The 21,536-nt window shown below is 65.2% G+C and overlaps 1 protein-coding gene across 3 annotated transcripts in view; it reads left to right on the top strand.

Moving 5' to 3' along the window:
• The first annotated feature begins 7,023 nt into the window (after nucleotides 1-7,023).
• The window catches only part of GPSM1 (G protein signaling modulator 1), a 30,242-nt gene continuing 15,729 nt past the window's right edge, over nucleotides 7,024-21,536 (top strand). The window contains exons 1-9 of one of the 3 annotated variants that reach the window (XM_082627081.1): nucleotides 7,024-7,300; nucleotides 15,643-15,915; nucleotides 16,576-16,711; nucleotides 17,449-17,591; nucleotides 17,884-18,007; nucleotides 18,244-18,359; nucleotides 18,714-18,869; nucleotides 19,808-19,916; nucleotides 20,676-20,799. In XM_082627081.1, the coding sequence (XP_082483207.1) occupies nucleotides 7,236-7,300; nucleotides 15,643-15,915; nucleotides 16,576-16,711; nucleotides 17,449-17,591; nucleotides 17,884-18,007; nucleotides 18,244-18,359; nucleotides 18,714-18,869; nucleotides 19,808-19,916; nucleotides 20,676-20,799 (1,246 nt within the window). In that variant the 5' untranslated portion in view covers nucleotides 7,024-7,235. The remainder of the gene's footprint in view (nucleotides 7,301-15,642; nucleotides 15,916-16,575; nucleotides 16,712-17,448; nucleotides 17,592-17,883; nucleotides 18,008-18,243; nucleotides 18,360-18,713; nucleotides 18,870-19,807; nucleotides 19,917-20,675; nucleotides 20,800-21,536) is intronic. The other 2 variants (XM_082627080.1, XM_082627082.1) reach the window with 2 other exon arrangements.

The following is a 21,536-nucleotide window of genomic DNA, read 5'->3' as shown; positions in this document are numbered from 1 at the left end:
GGCTCCCTAGGGCCTCACGTGCTTTGCTCCATTAAGGCTGCCGTCCCTGTACACCTCAACCATTGCCCCTGGATTAATTAGGGCCACAGACACAGAGGCCCTACACCCAGGGCAACCTGAAAACCATGCATGGCCTCAGGGTTCAGTGTCCCCAGGGTCCTTCCCTCTCCCCAAGAGACTGACCAGATGACTCGGAAATTAGGGAAAGGACCCACTGTCCTTGTCCCAGGGCAACTGTGAAGGATCAATCCATGAAAATGGCCCCTACCACCCTGCCCTTTGTAACCCTGGGCTGAGGCCACACAGGCCTGGGAGAGGAGGCTGCTGGCAGAGCAGAAGGGCCAGGAGAGGGCGCTGAGGAGGATGCGGGGTTTCCATGGCAACCTTCAGCTGCCTAGGCTGGGAACCACTGGGCAGAGAGGCTCAGGGAAGAGACCACCGTGGGTGTGTGGGCCAGGTTGGCAGGAGTGTGGTCCCACTCTCCTGCTCTCCTTTCACTGCATCGCTGCTGGACGGACAGATGGACATTGCTCAGGGACCGCACTGAGGCAGGCAGCTACTCCGGCTGCTGTGCGCCTGCTTTGTGCCTCAGGCCTCCCGGAGGCAAGTCCAGACGTGGGCCGGCGGGGAAGGGCAAGGGGTGCATAGCACCTCTTGAGAACACCTGTGGTAGGGCTTCCAGGGCCCAGGGCACCCTGAACAGCTGGCCGCCTCCCCACTCTGCCCAGAGTCCCGTGCCCCCAGGCCTTCCCAACACTGCTTCCCGGTGCAGGGCACCCCAAGCTCGGCACCCTGCCTTCTGCCTTCCCTGCCCTCCCCTCCTTCCTGGGAAGTGGGCACACGTCCCCTGGGTGCCCTCCGTCCCCTCGACACGGCTCTGCACTCCTGCAGCTCCAGCCTAGACTTGGGGGCGGCACGTTCCCCCTCCAGGCCTGCCTGGGGGTGACGGTGTCTGAGGGCAGGGGAGGGTTGGGGGCTGGGGCCTCGCCTCCTCCACACCTGGCGGGGTGCAGGGTCTTCAGGCAGGGGTGTGGGGCTCCCGCAGGGGTGAGTGGGTGTCCCGGGGACCAGGTGTCCTCCAGGCTCTGTGACCACACCCCCGGTGTGGCAGGTGGCACACAGGTGATAAGCATCCAGTGCTCAGGGGCCAAGGCTAGGGGCAATGAGAATGAGGGGAGGGGTGCTGAAGGGAGGAGGCACCTGCTGCAGGGCCCAGGGCTCAGGGACCTTCCTCAAGTTCCAGCTGTTTTTCCAGGTTCCCAGCCAGCAGGCCTGCTCCTGTCCCTCAGCCTGGTGGCCCCAGAGGCACCTGGGCTCCCTCTGGCCTTGCTGTCAAATGGAGCACCTGTCCCAAAGGGGCAGGCAAACTCCCGGCCCATCGGTCCCACACACAAGTCTCACGTCTGCTGTGCTCCAGGGCTACGCCAAGGGCTTCGCAGGCAAGGCCTCGTTCACCGGGCTCCCATCTGAGAGAGAACAGAGAGGCCCAGAGAAGGGCTGGGGCCCCAGTTCGTGAGTAGCCCTGCTGTGTCCCAAGCCCCACCCCTGCCCTACGCTCTAGATGAGCGGGGTGGGGGGGAGTCTAAATGCAGAGAGGATTTGTCATCAGTCAGTGAGCATCTGTGTGTCAGCCCCACGCCAGGAGCTTCAGCGATGCCAGCGGGCCTTGCCCACCTGGAGCACACAGGTGCTCCGCCCAGCCTTTTGCCCACCAGTAAGGACCTGGTCCATAGCAGTGACATGTCTATAGGTGACTTTCACACAGCCTCCACCCCCAGTTGTGTCTGTGACGTCCAGGGAATGCTCACAATACAATGTTAATGGGCAGGGACTTGCCTGGCGGTCCAGTGGTTAAGACTCCGCGCTTCCAATGCAGGGGGCACGGCTTTGATCTCCGGTCGGGGGAACTAAGATCCTGCGTGCTGTGCAGCTGCGGCCAAAAAAATTGTTTTTAATGTTAATTGGGAGCAGAAGGCTACAAAACCACCTGTGCTACGCGATCCAAGTTATGTAGAAACCCTTGTCCGTGCATACTGAGACTGGGTGTAGTGGGGCGAACGGCGGTCCCGAAAGAGACATCCACCTACAATGGTAAATGCGACCCATTTGGGAAAAAGGGTGATTGCAAATGAAATTAAATTAAGGCTCTTGGGCTTCCCTGGTGGCGCAGTGGTTGAGAGTCCGCCTGCCGATGCAGGGGACGTGGGTTCGTGCCCTGGTCCGGGAAGATCCCACATGCCGCGGAGCGGCTGGGCCCGTGAGCCATGGCCGCTGAGCCTGTGCGTCCGGAGCCTATGCTCCGCAACAGGAGAGGCCACAACGGTGAGAAGCTGCGTACCACAAAAAAAAAAATTAAAAAAAAAAAAATAAGGCTCTTGAGATGAGATCATCCCCAGTTAGGGTGGGTCCTAAATCCAAGGCAAGTCCTTTCAGGAGGAGAGAAAACATAGACCGAGAGGAGAGACACAGGGAGAAGAGGGGAGAGCTCATGAAGATAGAGGCAGAGATGGGAGTGATTTGGCCACAAGCCACGGGACACCTGGAGCCCCAGAAGTTGGAAGAGGCAGGAGGGACTCCTGCTGGACCCTCCAGACAGAGCAGGACCCCACCAGCACCTAGATTCTTCTGGCTTCCAGAGCTGAGAGAGAACAAATTTCTGTCATTTTAAGCCACCCAGTTGTGGTCATTTGTTACAGCAGCCCCAGGAGACTAAGACAGAGGCCCACCCCCCATCAGGTAGTATTTAACCAGCACGTGCCTCCTGTCACGGTCCCAGTGGGTCCAGCCTCCCAGCAAGCCTGGGAGGTAAGTATCAGAGAGACAGAACTTGCCTGGGTTGAAATGTGAACCCAGGCATCTGGCTCTTAACCACAGCACGGCCTGGCTTCTCTCCCCAGAGTGTCTGGGTCCATGATCCATCATCACGCTCCTGGAATGGGGAGCTGCCAGTGGGCAGAGAACCCTCAAAAGGGAGAAACCCACTGCATTTTCTGTTTGCCTGGGGGGCTTCCTAGTGCTTATTTGGATCAGCAGATCTGCCTTCCTAATTCTGTTTGGTTTAGGCTGTTGTTAAAAGGTTCCCTCTCCCACCCCACGCCCAAGGCCTGGGGGGCTTGGAGCCATCCCAGGAACCTGGAGCCCAAATACACTCTCCTCTCTCTGTCTCTCTCCTTCTCTCTCTGTCTCTGTCTGTCTCTCCCTCTCTCTGTCTCTGTCTCTCCCTCTCTCTGTCTCTGTCTCTCTCCCTCTCTCCAGCACTCATGGGCCTGGGGGCACAGACGGGCAGGGGCAGGGGTTTCCATCACACAGGCCAAGGACGAGCCCCGCCATGGACAAGTGAGCACGGGTCTGCTTCATGGGCACCTGCTTCCTCTCCACAGGCCCTGGGGGCATAAACTGTGTGACAAAGCTAACAGCTGCCAGCCAGAGGACCAGGAATGCCGCATGGCCAGGTGTCATTCGATGACACGGTGGCGTACAGCCTCACACGCACCTCCAGCCATTTCTTGGATGTGTGTCATCTCCCAGCGAGGTGCTCAGGACCCTGTGGGTGGACAGACCGTTTCCTTCCGGGCTTCCTGCAACACCTGCTGTCCACCCTGCACTCTCCAGGGACTTTGAGGCCCCAAGGGGCTGTGGGTGATGTCTTAGGGGCCTTGGGGCAATGGGGGGCACATACCCTAAAACTGTGCAGAAGAATGAGCTCTTTCTCAGGGTAATGAGATTTTTAGAAATGGTGGTAAAAAAGAGTGTTCTTTTTACTTAAGCATGTATGTGTGCCTGTGTGTGTACGTGCACCTGTGTGTTTGGGTCTCTCCCCTCTCTGTCCACCTCTTTCCTCAGGTCCAGGTCAGGCCCCTCAGCCAGTGGCACCTGGTGGTGATCCCAGCCCCACTGGGCCCTGCAGGAGCAGCCTTGTGGGGGGAGGGGGCCCCGGGAGGTGTGGGTAGGAGGAGGCAGGGTCTGGGAGGTCATTGTCTGGGAGCTGTCACAGCCACCGGGACATCCCCATCTCCCCCCAGCCCTGGCAGAAGTCCTGTCGAAGATCGGGTGCTGGTTCTTTGTCCCCGGGATGGCTCCGGGTAGCCCAGTCACCTTCCCCCAGCCTGGTCCTCATCTGGGGTTCCTGTCAGCCTTGAGTGACCACCTCTCTGCAGGAGCCCAGGCCTCTCCACTCCCAAGGGCTCAGCCACAGCCCTGCAACTGTCCACTGTCATCTCTCACCGGCCTCTCTAGGGGACAGAACCAGGAAGGGGCAAGTTAGGAAATCAGGGCTTGACCTCAGCTCCCCCGAGGCCCAGCCCGGCCACGAGGCGCATCACGGCCCTGGCTGCTCGTCAACGGGAAGGGCGTGCTGATGAGGCAGGACACCAGGGAGGGTGAGTGATGGCGGGCGGGCACGCGGCAGGTGCCCCCAGCTGGAGGTGGCACTGCTGACGGCCGCCAGGGGCAGGGCCCTGGGTGTGCTGACACTAAACCCGTGGCACTCTGAGTGCGGTGGGCCGGCTCACGAGAGGTGGCGCCTCTGGGGACCAGGTCCGGCATCACTGCCTGCACCCGCCCGTCGCAGCCCCTCCCTGCTCCCTGTTGACCGGGCCTAGAAGGAGGATCCAGGTGCGAAATTGCTTTTCTTCCCTCCGATGCTCCTTCGGCACCGAGGACCGTTAGGCTGTGTTCACAGCCTCCTGGGGAGACGCTCTGCCTGGGCCGGTGCACCGAGCGTCCCGGGGGAAGTTACACGACAGGCTGCATAGAGCCCAGGTGTGTGCGGGCGGCAGCTCTCTGCACCTGTAGGCTGCGGGGAGGGACAAGCAGCCGGGAGGCTAAGCAGAGTGAATGGCGGGGCGAGATGGGTGCAGCGCCCGCAGGGGCAGGTGGTGATGGAGGGTCGGTGCCCCCAGGAGCTCCTGCCCCCCAAGACCTGTCACCTGGCAGCCCCCTGCCCTCCGTGGAGCCGAGCCACGCCTGGTCTCAAAACTGGGAGGCCACGTGGGCAATGCCTGTTGGGCCTGGTGCCTGCCCACATTCCACCCTCCTTTGTGGGTCCTCTCGATGGCAGACAATCGGGTCTCTGGATGGGAGAAGACACACCTCTGTGCCGTGTGGCGAGGATCGCCTGTGGGGGTCCAGTGGGTCCAGCATGGTCCCAGCAGCTGGCATCCCCTGAGCTCTTACTGTGTGCCAGGCACAGTGACCAGCACTGTCCAGACCCCACGATCCTTCCCAACCCCTGCAGGACGGGGCTGCTGAACCCTATTTACAGGTGGCAGAACCCAGGCTCAAACAGGGAAAGCCACTTGTACCCAGCACACAGCAGGGTGCGGGTGGGGATGGCCTAACTCAGAACCGGAGCCCTTGGCCAGCTCATTGCCCAGCACCCCCAGGAGGGTTCTAGCTCCCCCGGGAAAAGCTCTGATAGAAAGTTGAGACCTGAGCTCCCTGTATCCCCGCTCGCAGGAAGAAAGAAGATGCCTTCCCTGCAGGACCACTCTGGGGCCAGGAATCGCTCCCTCACTCCACCATTCACATCACATCACTATGAGGGTGGCCCTCCTGGCATGAGGCACCCGGCCGCAGACCCAGGGGACCCGCAGGGGGCTCGCAGCAGCGGCCTCCTGGGAACACTGAGCTTAGGCCTGGAACAGGCGGGGCCCACAGCAGCCCCTGCCCTGACACTGTTACCAGCTCAGGGGTTCCCCAAGGACGCAGGCCTTGGGCTGCCGTAAACGAGGGTGGTGCCCCTACCCGCTGCACCACCCACCCTGCAGGGGCCAGCCGGTGGCCACGGCCAAGGCCGACAGCAAGGCCTTGCCCAGCCCCTGTGGTCATCGGGGGAGGGTGAGTGGGCCAAGCCGCCGCCGCTGTGCTCTGGGCACAGATGGTTCCATCCCCGCTGCCTCTTCCGCAGGAAAAACAAACCAGCTCGGGGCCAACAGTCCTTTTTTACCTCATGTTTATTTTCACGGCCTTTGCCTTTGCCTGAAGCCAGCATCCTGGGGGCTGCGCTCTGCCAAGGGTCTGGCTGGCGTGGCCATGGCATTTTCCTGACCTTAGGGCAGCTCTCCGGATAGGCGCCGGGGTGCTCCCGGGGAAAGTAGCCCATTTCCTGCCCCCAGACTTGTCCCTGTCCCATTTGGTCACAGAAACTTTTCCAGGATTTGGAGTCTTCTGGCTGCATGGTTGCGGGGGAGGGGGGCTGAGGTTGAGAAGGGGAGCAGGACAGAACCAGTGAGACCCTGGGGCAGTCAGAGCCGAGGGGGTGGAGATGAGGCCACGTCACCGGTCAGGGCCACCAGGGCTCCCGGGAATTCGCAGGGGAGGAGGTGGCCTGGCACTGGGATACTGGACTCTGGTGGGTGGGCCCGGCCCGGCTGCTCTACCTGCATCCTTCCAAGTTTTCAGCCATCCCCATTTCACAGACAGCTGAGAAGGCCAAGGTGGGTAGGGGGGACCCTGCAACCCAAGGTCTCAGAAGTGAGAAACGGGGAGGGGGAGGGGGGCGTGCTCTCACTATCCGTGGCTTCTGGGGCCAGGCCACACACATGCCTAGGTAAATGCTTCTCCATCCTCCCACACGGGCGAATTCACATGGGGGACAGACTCGCTAAAGCAGCTAGAGGGGCATCCCCGGGGCCTGCACCCCACTGCCAGTTTGGAGAGGGGCTGGGGCACGCTGGGGCTGGACTGGAGGAGAGGCAGAGGACCACCAAGGGGGGAGGGGTCTCTTGCCAAGCAAAGGCGGGAGGCCAGGCCTCCCTCCAACGGGGGCAAGAAACGGGGATGGCGAGGCCAGCAGGCCTGCACCGCCACGCAAACGGCCTCGCAAGCCCCAGAAGCCCCCAGAAGCCGTGCCGCGCCAGGCCCCTCCCCTGCACTCACCCTGGGGGATTGGGGGCACACCCTCCTGAGCCCTTTGCCAGCCGAACGCTCAAAGGCTCCGCCCCTTCCCCCGCCGCGGGCCGCTCCCCCGACCCCGGCTTTCTCCCCTCCCCCCACCAAGCGGACGGGGGAGGGACCGGCGGCTCGGCCTGCGCCCCCCTCCCCCTCGGGCGGCGGTGACATCACGGCCACGGCGGGAGGGGCGGCGCCGCGCACATCACTTCCTCGGCGCCTCCCGCCCGCGCGGACTGACGGACGACTGGCGGGCGGTGGACCGCGGAGAGCGGACCGCGGACCGGCGCGGGGCGGCGCGAGCGTGGGGTGCGCGGCCCCCAGCCCTCGGCGCCCCCGGCCCCATGGCGGGTCCGGCCCCGCCCGCCGCTGACGAACTGCTCGGCCCTGCCAGGCGCCTCTACTCCAGGTGGGCAGGGCAGGGCAGGCGGTGGGGCCGCGCGGGGACCGGGCAGCTGCGGCCGCTGGAGGCGGGATTGGCCGGCCTGGAACAAAGGCGGCGGCGAGCGCGCAACGTGGCGGGGACGCCCCTCCCAGCGGGGCCGGCGGCGGTTGGGGGCGCGGGGTGGGGAGGAGGGGGCCGGGGGCGCTGGGCCTCCCACGGCCCACGCCCTCGAGAACCAGGGCACTAGCGGGTGGGCAGCGTGGGCTGCTGGGATGGGCTGCCGCCTGCCGTATCGCCCCCTCGCAAACGGTGTCCGGGGTTTGGGAGACTGGCAGCTTCTACAGCCCTGCTCTCCTGGCAGCTGGGCCCTGTGGCACAGCAGGCGTGTGGTGGGAGATGCAGGAGCTTCCCTCCCAAGCCTGGCACCACCTCCCCACTGCTGTGGCCCGAGTACTCTGGGGGCAGGGGGACACGGTATGGCTGAAGAGACCAGGATGTGTCACTGGTGGGGCCCTGCCCCCACCAGCCCACCAGGTGCCTGTGGTGCAGCGGATTGTGGCTGGCGTGGGGCTGCAGAGCCAGCCAGCTAGGTGGGTGGGTGGGCGCCTGCCTGAAGAGGCACCTGCCTCGGGCAGGTTCATGAGTGATGCCAGCGGTCTGAGCTCTGTGCCCCACGCCCATCAGGGATGACAGGGTGGCCCTGGCCAGGGCCGCGTGCCTGGTTGGTGACTCCAAGCTTGTCGAGGGTGTGCCACAAGGTGATGCCCTGGGCCTGGCCCAGGCGGGCATGGGCACTGGCGTGCAGGTGTCCGGCAGAGCGGGGCAGGCGTGAGTGCTGGGCCGGGGATGCTTACTGACTGCAGCTCCTGGAGGCGGGCCGGCTCCCCACAGTGGGGACAGGCCGCCGACTTGGAGGGACATCATCCTGGCTCCCCCCAGCCATCCTTAAGACCTGGGGGCTGCTGAGCATTCAAGGGGCCTAGCCTGGCCTGCGAGGATTCTCCAGCCTGGCCAGCAGCCCAGCAGCCGCAAGCCTCTGTGCTGGGTGCCCCCCCTCCCCCGATGTGCAGAATGAGGCTCTGGGGCCCCTCCCACCTTGGTCTGGTCTGTGCTGCTGGCCAGAGACACAGCCCCCATTGTGTGGTCTCGGGATGGAGCGCTGGGCCCCCGGCCTGGCTCCTGGGCCCCACGCAGGGGGAGGGGCGTGTGAGTGGGTTTGCTGGCAGCTGACGCTGGAGGCCTGTCCTAGAGGACCCTCTCCATGGCCCCCCCTTGGGATGGAGAGCTGTGCGGGGCTGCATTTGCCCCAGGGTCGTTTCTCCGATGGAGAGGGGGTATTTTGGAAGAATGACACGTGTTGATCTGGCAGCCACCAGCTCTGTGTGTGTGTGTGTGTGTGTGTGTGTGTAGGGGAGCTATGGTAGAGGAGGTCCAGGGGCGCTTTAGCCCTGGGAGACCCTGCGCAGCCAAGCCTGGGGTCCACATCGTGCTAGTCTCCCCATAGGCTTCACCTGGCAGCCTGGGGTGTGGGCTGGCACCAGGGCCCAGCGGGGACACACCAGAAAGGACCATGGCCTGGGGGAGCCATCCCCGGGCAGGGGCACTGCTCAGAGTGAACGCTGGGAGGGGCCCCGAGCCTGGCCTCGATTCCTTGCAAGCTGAGCCGTGAGTGGAGATTGAAGGGGCAAACCTGGCAGAGATTTGGGGGGCGCGGCCACAAGCCTGCTTCAGAGCCGTGAAGAGGCCCGTGAGGGTTTGGAGACGCGCGTGTAGCAGTGGCTGGGTGTGTGCGGGCCCCTTCCTGGTCGGAGCTGGCTTTCAGAGGCTGCTGAGACGCCCTCAAAAGGTCACCTGTCCCCTCAGAGCCTGTGTGTCCGGGGAAGACCACCTGTGGCGTGGGAGCGGAGGGGTGCAGGCAGCCCGGCATGTGGATGCCCCGCAGACAGGATCCCCTTGGTCTGAGCACCCCAGGGATGGTTGTTCTGGGAGAACCCTGTTGTGTGGGGGGCCAGGCCAGGTCCCCTCTGCCGTGGCCCCGCCTGGTGGCTCCCCTTCCACACACCCACACCGCTGCCTGGCGAGGTGAGTTCAGTTCTTACAAAGCGGGTTCTGGGCGGAACTGGGCTTAAGAAGCACATGGAGAAGGGCCTGAGCGTGAGTGTGCTCATGAGCCCGCCATGTCCCCAGATGGGGCCCTGGGGAGGGCACCGGGTCAGGGAGGCAGGAGTGGGCGGGGTCTCGTGGGGTGGGAGACGGTCCGCTGCGCCTGGGCCTGCTTCCCCAGAGCAGGGGTTTGGGAGGGGGTGCCGAGGGGCCCGGTGGGGAGGATGGGCAGGTGGCCGAGAAGCCCCCGAAAGTGGAGAAGCCACAGGCCGTCCTCTCCTGGGCTTCTGGCTCCCTTAAGGCCAGCAGCTGAGTGCTCCTGCTGGGGGCCGGGAGGGCAGAGCTGAGGCGGCGACCACCCCGCTGTGGGGCGGCTCTTTAGAGGCGTGCCCCATCAGCGGGCACCCGGACGGGGATCCCACGCCCCGTGGCCATGCCATCGGCCCTCCCCCAGGGCTCCCTAGAAGCGTGCCCCGCGGCGCTTTCTAAAGCTGGTGGTGGCCGTGCTCGTCTCCAGTGGTTCCTGCTTCTCCCAGGCTGCCTGTCCCGTGATGCTCCTAGATCCCCCGCCCAGACTGAAGGGGCGTCAGTGTGGCTTCACTCTGGGGACGGCAGGACGGGGGGTGAGCAGGGGCCCTGGAGCGTCTGCCCAGAGGCCCAGTGTGGGTGACAGCCCTGGACAAGGACGCTGACATTTAGCAGAGAGTGGGGCTGATGGGGACGCAGCCCCTGGCCAGTGAGCCTTGGTGGTGGGAGCCAGGGGCCAGGCTTGGAGACCAGCCTCAGTGGTCTGGTGGGCACCAGAGGACGGCGTGCCATCTGGGGAGACAGGCAGGTGGGGCAGGAGTGCTGATGGACAGCCCGTGGGGGCAGAGAGCAGGGCAGTAGGGGCCAGGCGGGGCCGGGCTGATGGCTGCTCCCGGAATGATGTCTCAGGTGCCGCAGACAGGTGGGAGGGGTATGGGGCTGACGTGGTGACCAGAGAAGTAAGGCTGGCCACCGGGCAGTCAATAATCACTTCATTAACTGGTAAGCCAGTGGGCAGGTGGTGGGAGCTTGGCAGACACCACCCTGCCTCCTGGCCACTGCGGTCTGGCTGCTGGGAAGGCTGACCCTGGTCAGTCACTTTCAAGGAGAGATGTGCTGGGCCGTCGTGGTGTTGGATGGCAGATCTCACGGGTGGACGAGGCCTGGCTGGGGCAGGCAGGCTGACGCCTGAGGCCCCTGAGGCGGTGGGCCAGATCTCTCCCCAGGAGGTGGAGGACTGTAGATTAACAATTAAGCATCGGACTTCCCTGATGGCGCAGTGGTTGAGAATCCGCCTGCCAATGCAGGAGACACGGGTTCGAGCTCTGGTCCGGGAAGATCCCACGTGCCGCGGAGCAACTAAGCCCGTGCGCCACAACTACTGAGCCTGTGCTCTAGAGCCCGCGAGCCACAACTACTGAAGCCCATGCGCCTAGAGCCGGTGCTCCACAACAGGAGAAGCCACTGCAATGAGAAGCACGCTCACCGCAAGAAGAGTAGCTCCCGCTCTCTGCAATTAGAGAAAGCCCATGTGCAGCAACGAAGACCCAATGCAGCCAAAAAAAAAAAATTAATCAAATTTAAAAAAAAATTAAGCATCTATTTAGCCCAGGTGGCAAATCCCAGGTGGAAGGCTGCCCCCTCTCCCAGAGTTTGAGTGGTGAGGCTGGTGAAGGGGGAGCTAAGACCACAGCCCCTGGGCCCTGAGAGCCCTGGCCAGTCTGGCTCAGAGCCCCAGGGAGCCCCATCTCGTGCCCTGACAATAGGGCTCTTGTCAGGCCCTTGGGTGGACAGGCCTGTTGGAGGCCCCTGCAGTCCTGCAGCATGGGGGCGTGGGCAGTGGGCAGGAAGGCCAGCTCGGGAGACCGATACTGAAGCGGGTGACCTAGGGTTGCTGCAGCCCCAGTGCAGCCCCAGTGGGCACGAGCACCCACAGATACCCACAGGCCTGCAGAGGCCGTGTGGAGAGACAGGCTCCAGAATCTTCTTCACTGAACAAGGAAGTGAGCCTGGCCAGCGTTGGCAGGTCTTACGGAGGAGAGGGGAGGATGGCCTGCAGTGCAGGTGTTGGGGGGGCCGCCCCGGGGGGTGGAGGGGCCTGGGGTTGATGTGACAGTGCAGAGTTTGAGGGTTCAGCTTGTTGACAGGAGCTGCGCAAGGGGGAGATGGTCCAGGCCCTGCCCTGCCCCCCTCAGCTGAGCTTCCCCGGAGGGTGGACAGAGGCCTCCGGGCAGGGAGGAGAACGCCCTGGCCTGGACACCCTGGGGACCGGGGCCTGGTGTGGGCAGGTGGGCAGCCTGGGACCTCATTCTCCCACCTCTGCATCCACCCATCCAGCCCCTTCCAGGTCTCGGCCCTCCCAGACCCCGCAGAGTGGCAACGCCTGCTGGGCCTCCTGAGCTGACGCTGACCCCCGGGTGCTGTATCCTGGGCGGCCTTTGCCCTGGACCTCCACACCCTCCTACTCATCCTCGGGTTCCCGCCTCTGCTCAGACCCCAGGATGGTCTTGGGGAGCTGGGCCCACCCTGGGTCTGTAGTTCCCTCTGACCCCAGAGCTGCATTTCCCTTCCTGTCCCAGGGTTCCCAGCTGCTCAGCCTAGCTGAGCCCCCTCCCACCCAAGGCCCATTGCTGAGACGGGCAAGTGGCCTGGCAGGAGGGGCCGCCTACGAGTGGGGCAGAGAGAGCCTCTGTGAGCCCCGTGGGAACCTAGGGGCTCCTGGGATGGAGCAGCACCTTAGGGTGGGCTGCTGGGGGGGAGGGGCCTTGGGCTTCTCACCACTGCTCTGCCCTGACCGAGCCCCGTGACGCCCTCTCCCTAGCTGGATGTTGGCACCAACCCCTGCTACTCCAGAGGCTTCTCCCTTTGCCCGGAGATGGTCACTCCCGCCTCATCAGCCGTGGTGGCTGGAGGAGCTGGGAGCCGGGCTGAGAAGGTGGCCAGGGGGCTGGTGGTTTCAGGAAAGGAACTGGGGGTTGTGTCTGTTCCTCCCGAGACGGCTGGCCCCAGGCCCCTCTAGGCCCGCACCTGGGTTAGACCTGGGGCCTGGAGCTCCTTGACGGTCAGGTGCTGGTGACCCCAGCAGTGCCCCAGAGGGTCGGGGGACTAACAGGGTATCTGGACTCTGTGCTCACCTGTTGACCCTGCTGCGTGCCGGGCGCTGGGCACCATGTGCCAGGCTGGGTGTTGGGGAACAGGCCTCCAGGAGGACGGGGCGGAGCCAAGTGCAGACCCTGCTGAACCCCAGCTCTCCAGGTGGGGGCCAGACTCGCCGTGTCCCTCCTTCTCTCACAGACGTTGTCCCGGCGCCAACTAGGTGCCTGGTGCTCCTTTGTGCCGCGTGATGGGGTTCTGGCCCCAAACCGGCCACAGGGCCAGAGTGGGCCGAGAGTCTGGGTGAGCTGTGCGCCTGCGCCCGAGGGGAGCGCGTGGACAGGTCCCCTCCAGGCGCCCGCCAGCCCGCCCTGCTGACCGTGCTGATCCCCGGCTCTGAGCTGCCCTTGATCCCCTGATCCACTGCGGGCCCTGGGAGGCCCTGGGCCACCTGCCAGAGGGCCGGGGGTCTCCTGGAGCCGAGGCCGCCAGAGCCTCAGCCCACCAATCTGGGGTGGGGGATGCAGGGGACCCTGAGGCCGGTGCACCCCCAGGACCAGCAGCCGAGGTGGGGCGAGGGCTGGCTGGCCAGGAGGGAGGCCCAGAGCTCCGCCATGCCAGCTCCTGCCACAGAGGGCCCGCCGGCCCTGAGCTTGGCTGAGAAGGCTGTGTGCAAAGTGGTGTACGGCGCCCCCCGCCCCCGCCCGCTGCTGCTGCCCGTGGGCCTGGAGCTGTGGCTGTACGTGCAGAAGATGCGCAACCTGCAGAGGAAGAGGTGCGGTGGCAGATGGGTGCTAAGCTGGAGGTCACCATGCAGTTGGAGGTTCTTGGGACAAGGAAGGGGGTGGGGCTCTTGACCTGGGACACCCCGCCTGGTGCCTCCCCAGGTGGCCTCCCCACGTGCAGGCCTGGTTAGCTTCCCCAGTCTGCAGTTCCAGGAGACTGCGTCGGACACCCCAACATTGCGCCCCTGCCCCCTTGACTTCTAGGCCCAGGGCCCTTCCCAAGCCAGAAACCTCTGCTCTGAGCCACTGATGCCACATCTCTGGGCAGGGAGGTGGGCGGGGGGAGGCCACGCCTGTGATCAGATCTGCCAGAGCCAGTGGGGCTCCGAAAACACCCGCGTTTCAGACCGAGTCCCCGGGAGGAGAGGGCAGCTAGCCGTGTAGTGAGCAGCTGGGCAGGGGCAAGCAGGCCTTAATTAAGGAGCTCCGTGCATGGCCCTGGCGGAGTGGGGCTGCCCGTGGGCTCCCGCGACGTGGCATCCGGAGGACCCTTCCCAGAGCTCTTGGCGAGGTGGCTGCTGAGGACTGGGCGTGTCGTGGGCGGGAGGTGAAAGGGTCTGGCGTCCTGGTCTCGAGGCCATGTCCCTGACCCCGGCTCTCTGAGAGGCCACAGGGCTCTGCTTGAATCTGGGGGTGGGGGAGATGGCGGGGTCCTCTGGTGCGGGCCCTGCATCCTCCAGGGGGGGAGGAGCCCACTTCCCCAGGAGGAGTGGCCCTGATGCTGGGGAGTCGTGACTGGACAAGGGGCATGGTGAAGGTGCCGACAGAAGGCGCTGAGCCTGTGGGGTACAGGGCGCTGGGCTCAGCTTCTCCAGGGACTCGCCAGCCGCACCCCAGCCTGTTCTTGAGGTGTAGCTCTCATTGTAAATAGAAGTGCCCTGTTGTCTTGATAACGCAGGAGCAGAGTGAATGGGGTGTTGTGGCTTCTATCAAAGGGGCAGTTTGGATAAAACGGTTGAAGGACTTCCCTGGTGGCGCAGTGGTTAGGAATCTGCCTGCCGATGCAGGGGACACAGGTTTGAGCCCTGGTCCGGGAAGATCCCACATGCTGCGGAGCAACTAAGCCCGTGCGCCACAACTACTGGACTTGTGCTCTAGAGCCCGCGAGCCACAACTACTGAAGCCCGTGAGCCACGACTACTGAAACCCGCGAGCCACAACTACTGAGCCTGCGCGCCTAGAGCCCATGCTCTGCAGCAAGAGAAGCCACCACAATGAGAAGCCTGCGTGCCGCAACTTGAGAAAGCCTGCACGCAGCAACGAAGACCCAATGCAGCCAAAAATAAATAAATACATAAATTTATTTTTTTAAAAAGAGAAGAAACGGTTGAGAAGCACTACCCTAAACAACTTTATTTTTTAAGGAAACGCGTTGGTTCCCCCCCTCCAATAAATCCTGATCATTGCACACTTCTGACAACGAAGCAGGGTCGAGTGTGTGGGGTGCAGCTGGCTGGCTGGTGCGCACGTTTTGTTGTAAATTACTCTCTGTAGATTTTCCACGAACTCTGATGACATCCAAAAGCAATGGGAGTGTGAGGAGGGTACGGGGCGGCCTGCGGCGGCCCGGAGCCGGCTCCCGCCTCCCCCGGGCTGCTGTGCTCCTGCTGTGCGGCCTCAGTGGGGTGCGGGGTGGCAGGGGCCGCTTGCCTCGGTGGGGGCCCTCTCCCTGGCTTTTTCTGCACCTGTAACCCCAGCCCCCCTCGGGCCCCAGCTCAGGACATCCACTCAGATGCAGCCACGCCCCACCAGAAAATGGGAGGTGAGGACAGGTGACGGCAGAGTCCCCAGCCCCCACTCCCCCCCACCCCGAGAGCTTGGAGGGTGGGGGACCTGCTCCAGGATGCAGGACCCGGGAGGGGCTGGGATCGGATCCTGCCTGTGTGGCCCTGACCACCTGGCTGACCCTGTGAGCCTCCTTCATCCTCAACGGGGATCAGGGCCTGCCCCAGGCCACCGTAGCCACTCTGGCAGGTAGCGCCTGGCCCAGGGGCAGCCCATCGCCCCAGCGGCTGGGACTGGGGGAGGGAGGTAGTGTTTGCAGGCCGCCTCTGGGCCAGGGTCTGGCCGCAGTTGCAGATTCATGCTTTCGCCGGCGCCGGGTGCCCTGGGGGTGGGGAAGGGGAGCCGTGAGGCTGTGGCACAGGTGAGCCGCGCCGTGTGCCAACCTGGGCGTTCATCCAAAGAGAGGTTGACGCCCACACCCCCGGGCACCGCACTGGCCACAGCTGTCCGAGGGGCCCTGCGGTCCGAGTGGTGACGTGCAGGGGCGTGAGGGGCAGGCTGAGACCCCTCCTCTCCGCCCAGGATGGAGCGTGGGGGGCAGGCCGAGACCCCTGACCCCTCCTCTCCGCCCAGGATGGAGCGTGGGGGGCAGGCTGAGACCCCTGACCCCTCCTCCTTGGCCAGGATGGAAGCCTCGTGCCTGGAGCTGGCCCTGGAGGGTGAGCGGCTGTGCAAGGCTGGCGACTTCAAGGCAGGCGTGGCCTTCTTTGAGGCCGCTGTGCAGGTGGGCACCGAGGACCTGAAGACGCTGAGTGCCATCTACAGCCAGCTGGGCAACGCCTACTTCTACCTGAAGGAGTACGCCCGGGCTCTGGAGTACCACAAGCATGACCTGTTGCTGGCTCGGTGAGCCGGGCTGCCCCACATGCCCTGTGCAGAGTCGTCCCGCCCCTGGCCCCCCAACCCAGCCCTGCTCTCACCATGAACCCACCAACGTCCTCCTGCTGGCCCCACCCACTCAGCCCCACCTGACCGGCCCCGCCCCCCCCCCATTTCCCAGTGTCTCCGTGCTCCTTGGGCCTCGAGAACTTCCCCTCCCTGGAACACCCTCCCCTTGCGTGTTCCCTGCCCCCTCTTTTGCTCCTTCAGGCCTGCAGGAGCCCCCCCACCCCATCAGCCCCCAGATATCCCAGGTGGGGGCGGAGCTTCCGACCACCCTGCCCACAGGCCCTTCCCCTCCAGCTGGTGAGCCCTGGTTTCAGCATCCAGCCAGTGTGTGGTGCCGGCAGGCATGCAGCAAATACACGCTGCATGGTTAATTCCCTCTGCCGGGCCCCCAACTCTCCTGCCTCCAAGCCGGTCTTCGCAAGTCCTTCCTGCAGACTGGCCTAGCAGAGAAGTGGTCCTGAGCTGGGCCCACCCGCCGCGGGACCCCGGCCCAGCGTCATCCCAGTGTCCGGGGGCTCCCGGTCCTCCCAGGCCCTTGCCACCGTCACCAGGGCTCCCTGCTGGGTTCAGGGTCCCGCCCGTCCTTGGTCCAGCCCCTCCCTTTTTCCTGCCCTCCAGGACCATCGGTGACCGCATGGGGGAGGCCAAGGCCAGTGGGAACTTGGGCAACACACTCAAGGTGCTGGGCCGCTTTGATGAGGCCATTGTCTGCTGCCAGCGGCACCTGGACATCGCCCAGGAGCAGGGGGACAAGGTGGGCGGCAGCCCCTGACCTGTGGCCCTGTCTGGGTCTGGGATCGGAGCCGCAGGTGACACCACTCACAGCCCCATGTGCTCCCCCCGTGGGACGACGGTCCCCTTCAGAAATGAGGGCACTTTGGCTCACACCGACGCTGTGGGGCTGAGGCCCGGGCTCCCATCTTCCATGTCAGCTCCCCTCTCCCCGACCTCCCCCCTGAAGCCACCAACACCCCCAGTCGCTCCTGGGGCCAGAGGGAGATGGGGGTGGGGGCAGGCTCTGGAAGGACCCTGGCTGGAGAAGCAGCATCGTTCGAGCAACGGTGGGTCCGGCTCTGCTGGACCCTTGACGGCCCTGCTCTGTGTCCTCCCCCCGTGGCCCTGTGGGATAAGCATCCCTGCCCCTGTATGGACGAGGAAACTGCGGCTGAGAGGTGACTGACTCGCCCCAGGCCACCTTCGGAGGTGGTTGAGCAGAGGCAGAGAGAGCCCTGACCCTTGGGTGTCAGAGAGGGGTGACCGGGAGGGGTGGGGACAGGTCTCTCCCTCCCCGTGACCCCTACCTTAGTGTCTAGACTTGGTGCCGCCACCCCCCAGGCCCTTGCCTTCGGGGCCTGAGGGACAGCGGGGACCGTGGACCAGGCGATGGGAACACCAGCTCTGTGCGCACAGGGCCTGAGCGGCCGGCTCCTCGGGGGCTGTGGCTTTGGAGACGCCCCCCGCTACCCCCACCAACCTCAGTGTCACCCACAGGTCGGGGAGGCGAGGGCACTTTACAACATTGGCAACGTGTACCACGCCAAGGGCAAGCAGCTGTCCTGGAACGCAGCACAGGACCCTGGGCACCTGCCGCCTGCCGTCCGCGAGACGCTGCGCCGGGCCTCTGAGTTCTACGAGTGAGCAGGCGGGATTGTCCCCGCGCTCCACACACGCGGGGACCTGGGTGGGCTCCCTCCTCACCCCCACCTGCCCCGTCCTTGGCCTGGCCGGCACAGGCTGCACCTGAAAACCAGAGTCAGGGGCGGGGCGGAGGCTGACCCGAGCCTTGGTGCTCAGACCGTGCAGAGCCGCCCTCATCTGGGGGCATGACCCTGGGAGGGGCTGTGTGGAGGCCACCCGCTCAGCATCTTCTAGCCTGGGTGGGTGGGTCGCTGGGAGGGATACAGCTCAGAGAGGCTCGGCCCCCAGGAGGAACCTGTCCCTGGTGAAGGAGCTGGGCGACCGGGCAGCCCAAGGCAGGGCCTGTGGCAACCTGGGCAACACCCACTACCTGCTGGGGAGCTTCACGGAGGCCACGACCTTCCACAAGGAGGTGAGCGGGTGGCAGCGACGGGGTGGCCCCGACGTAGGGTCGGAGCCAGGCGGCCGGGGCACCCCACCAGCCCCCTCGCTTCGTCTGGGCTTGGTCCCGGGGCTCCCAGGGCTGCCCCTCTGGGCACACGGACATCAGGCTGGCCGTGCTGGGCGGGGGGGGGGGCCAGCACCTGCCATCTGCATCGGATCCCGGGCTGCTCCGTGACCACCTGGGCCTTGTGTCCGTGTCCTCAGCGCCTGGCCATTGCTAAGGAATTTGGAGACAAGGCGGCAGAGAGGAGGGCCTACAGCAACCTGGGGAATGCCCACATCTTCCTGGGGCGCTTCGACGTGGCCGCCGAGTACTACAAGTAGGCAGCGCCCCTCCCACCCCCACCGCCCAGCCAGGGAGAGGGTGGGCCCTAGGAGGGTGAGGGAGCCTGGACCCCAGGCCAAGGAGGCGCCCACCTCAAGCTCTGCCCTCCCAGCCTCCCCAGGGGCCATGCGGGGGGTTCCATGCCACCCTGGAAGGGCGACCGATGGAGCCCAGAGAGACCTCCAGTGGGGTCCTGGGGCTGGAGACCTCAGGGCCAAAGGGCTGCTTCCCCACCGCCCCCCACGTAGCCCTTGGTAAGGGGCGTTGGGGGAGCATGAGCTGTGCCCTAACCCCTGTGGAGGGGAATACTGGAATCTTCCTTCCTGGGGGTGACCCCCCGCCCCCACAGGAAGACTCTGCAGCTGTCCCGGCAGCTCAAGGACCAGGCGGTGGAGGCGCAGGCCTGCTACAGCCTGGGCAACACGTACACGCTGCTGCAGGACTACGAGCGCGCCGCCGAGTACCACCTGCGGCACCTGCTCATCGCCCAGGAGCTGGCCGACAGGTGCGTGCGGCAGGGACGCATGCTGCCCAGGCCCACGCCGGGGGCCCCCGCTCGCCCCTTCAGGCCCCTGGGCTGAGTAACAAGCTGATGACAGCGGCCTAGACTCGCCGGCCTGGGTCTGAGGCCCTGCTCTGCCACTGACCACCAAGGGACCCTGCTCAAGGCGGCCCCGCCTGGGCCCAGCCTCCTCCATCAGCTGGCCACGCCGCCCACTGAGTGGGACTGGGTGAGACCAGTGGACGCTGGGCCGGCTGCTCGCAGTGACCCCTGGCGCATGCTGGTTGGGGGGCTGTGCCCCAGTGCCCGCCCCGTTGCCCCCTTGAACACCCCCATGCCCCCCTCTCTCCACGTCCGTGTAAACGGCAGTCTCTACAGAGAGACAGACTGCCTGACTGAAGACCCCTAAACACACAGCCATGCATGCAGGTCTGGGGGCGGCAGAGGCAGCAAGAGGGTTCAGAGCCGCAGGCCAGGGCCCCTCATGGGTGGTGGAGAGGAGGGGGTCTTCTAGAAAGCTGCTGTGCCGGGGAGGCTTAAAGTGGCCTGCAGTTTTTCTTTTGGGTGGTGATGTTTTGGAACGAGATAGAGGCGATGGCCATAGATGGTTAACGTACACAGAGCCACTGAATTGTGTGCTTCACAGTGGTTAACTTTATGGTACATTATTTATAACTTCACTTAAAAATTTATGATCAAGGGAATGAGGTCACTGCTGCTCAGGGAGCCACAGGGATGAGAGCCTCACCGGCCACTAGGGGGCAATCAAGGCCACGCCAGGGACCCTGGACCACCCACGGAGCACCCCACCCCACCCCACCCCCATCCCCAGTTCGTGATGGGCCTGACCACCCAGAGGCTGGGATCTTGGGACAGCTGGACTAGTGGGCAGGCTGGCAGGTCTGGGGTGCAGACATGGACTCAGTTTCCCTCCCTGGCAGAGTGGGTGAGGGCCGGGCATGCTGGAGCCTGGGGAACGCCTATGTATCCATGGGGAGTCCTGCACAGGCCCTGACCTTCGCCAAGAAGCACCTGGAGATCTCCCAGGAGGTGAGCCGGACCTGCCCTCCCCTCAGCCCCCAACCCTGGCCTTCGCTAGCATTGGAGCCCCCCATCCCTGGTGGGCCTGTCCACCCAGGATCCTCCTGCTGGGGTCAGGGCAGCCCACGACTGGGCACTACAGGGTCGGCGCGAGTGAGCCCTGGCTCCCCGGCTCCCGGCCGGTTCCCTCCTCAGCCCCGACCCACCTCTGGGAAGCAGCCCCAGCGGCAGAGCCAGGTCACCTCCCTCCCCAGTGCTCCCCAGACCCGCCACAGCCTCAAGTCCACAGGCGGGCAAGGCCCTTAGGTGTCCCGGCGGAGGTGGGGAGGAGAACTCGGGTCAGGGGAGGTCCTGACTTGGAAAGCCCCCCACCTGGGCCGCCAGTGGGACCGGCCCCTGCGCCCCTCTGAGCACAGGCAGGGGCCCTGGAACTCCACGTGGGGATCCCCCCACCCTCCTTTCCCATGGCTTTGCTCCTGGGTAAGCACGTGGCCTCCCTGCAGCGAGGGTCCCCGCCGGGATCCTGGCTGGCACGGAGCTGAGAAAGGTGCAGGCTGACTGCCCGGGGGAGGGCCCCACGTGGCACGGCCGGGCTGGGGTGTGAGGGGGGCTGTCAGGGGCACATGAGGCTACCCCCCCGGGACCCCCGCCAGACTCCACCTCTGGGGCGTAGCGGGCCTAGTGCCCTTGGAGACCCGGGGCCGTGACTGCCCCGTGGGAGTCCACAGGGGGCCTCGCAGCCCCTGACCTGGCCCTGCCCGGCTGCAGATCGGGGACCGCAGTGGGGAGCTCACGGCCCGCATGAACGTGGCACAGCTGCAGCTGGCGCTGGGCCGGCTGTCCAGCCCGGCAGCCGCGGAGAAGCCAGACCTGGCCGGCTACGAGGCCCAAGGTGAGCTCCTGGGCTGGGCGTGGGGTCCCGCTCTCCCGCGGGCTCAGACCTCAGCCTGAGATGCAGGGGCCTGAGAGGGCAGGGGGGTGGCAGGAGGGCTGCCAGGGTAGAGTGGGTACTGGCTCACGCTGGGGCCCAGTGGGCTCCACCCTCAAACAGGAGAATATTGAACAGAGCTGCCAGCCAAGGGAGGGGGTCCCTCATAGCGTGCTGAGCCCCTGTCCCTGGGGGGTGTCGGCATCTGAGCCCCATCGCCAGCTCACTCCAGAGCTCACGGTGGGGTGGGCAAGTGACAGGGTGCTGGGGGCAAGTTGGGATGCTGGGACTGGAAGGCGTAGGACCCGGCGTGGGCAAAGGGGCATCAGGCCAGTCCTTCGTGTCTCTGGGGCAGTGGGGCCCTGGCGTCGCCCTGAGCCCCCCAGGTTTCTCAGGCACGAGGTGGAGGGGGCCCCTCCCTAGCCACCCCACTCCTCTGGGGCTGACGACCCCCCTCCAGGCTGGGGGCTGGGCCTGGGGGAGGGCTTCTTCTAGGGATGCAGTGGGAGGGGGCTGCTGGCAGGAGGGAGAAGCCAAGTCAGCCAGAGGCCGAGGGAGCCGTGAGCCGGGTACTCTTCAGCGGAGGCCCGCAGATGAGCCACGGCTGCTGTAACGACCTCGTTCACGGGCTGCCGGTCGCCCTGTGCAGGTCAGTGATGCTACCCACGCAAGGACGGAACGTTCGCCGCCAAGCGAATAGA

The sequence above is a fragment of the Mesoplodon mirus genome, assembly GCF_964341445.2.
Source record: "Mesoplodon mirus genome assembly, chromosome: 1".
Lineage (NCBI taxonomy): Eukaryota > Metazoa > Chordata > Mammalia > Artiodactyla > Ziphiidae > Mesoplodon > Mesoplodon mirus.
Note: the sequence above shows the minus strand (reverse complement) of the source record. Positions and strands in the feature narration are given on the sequence as shown.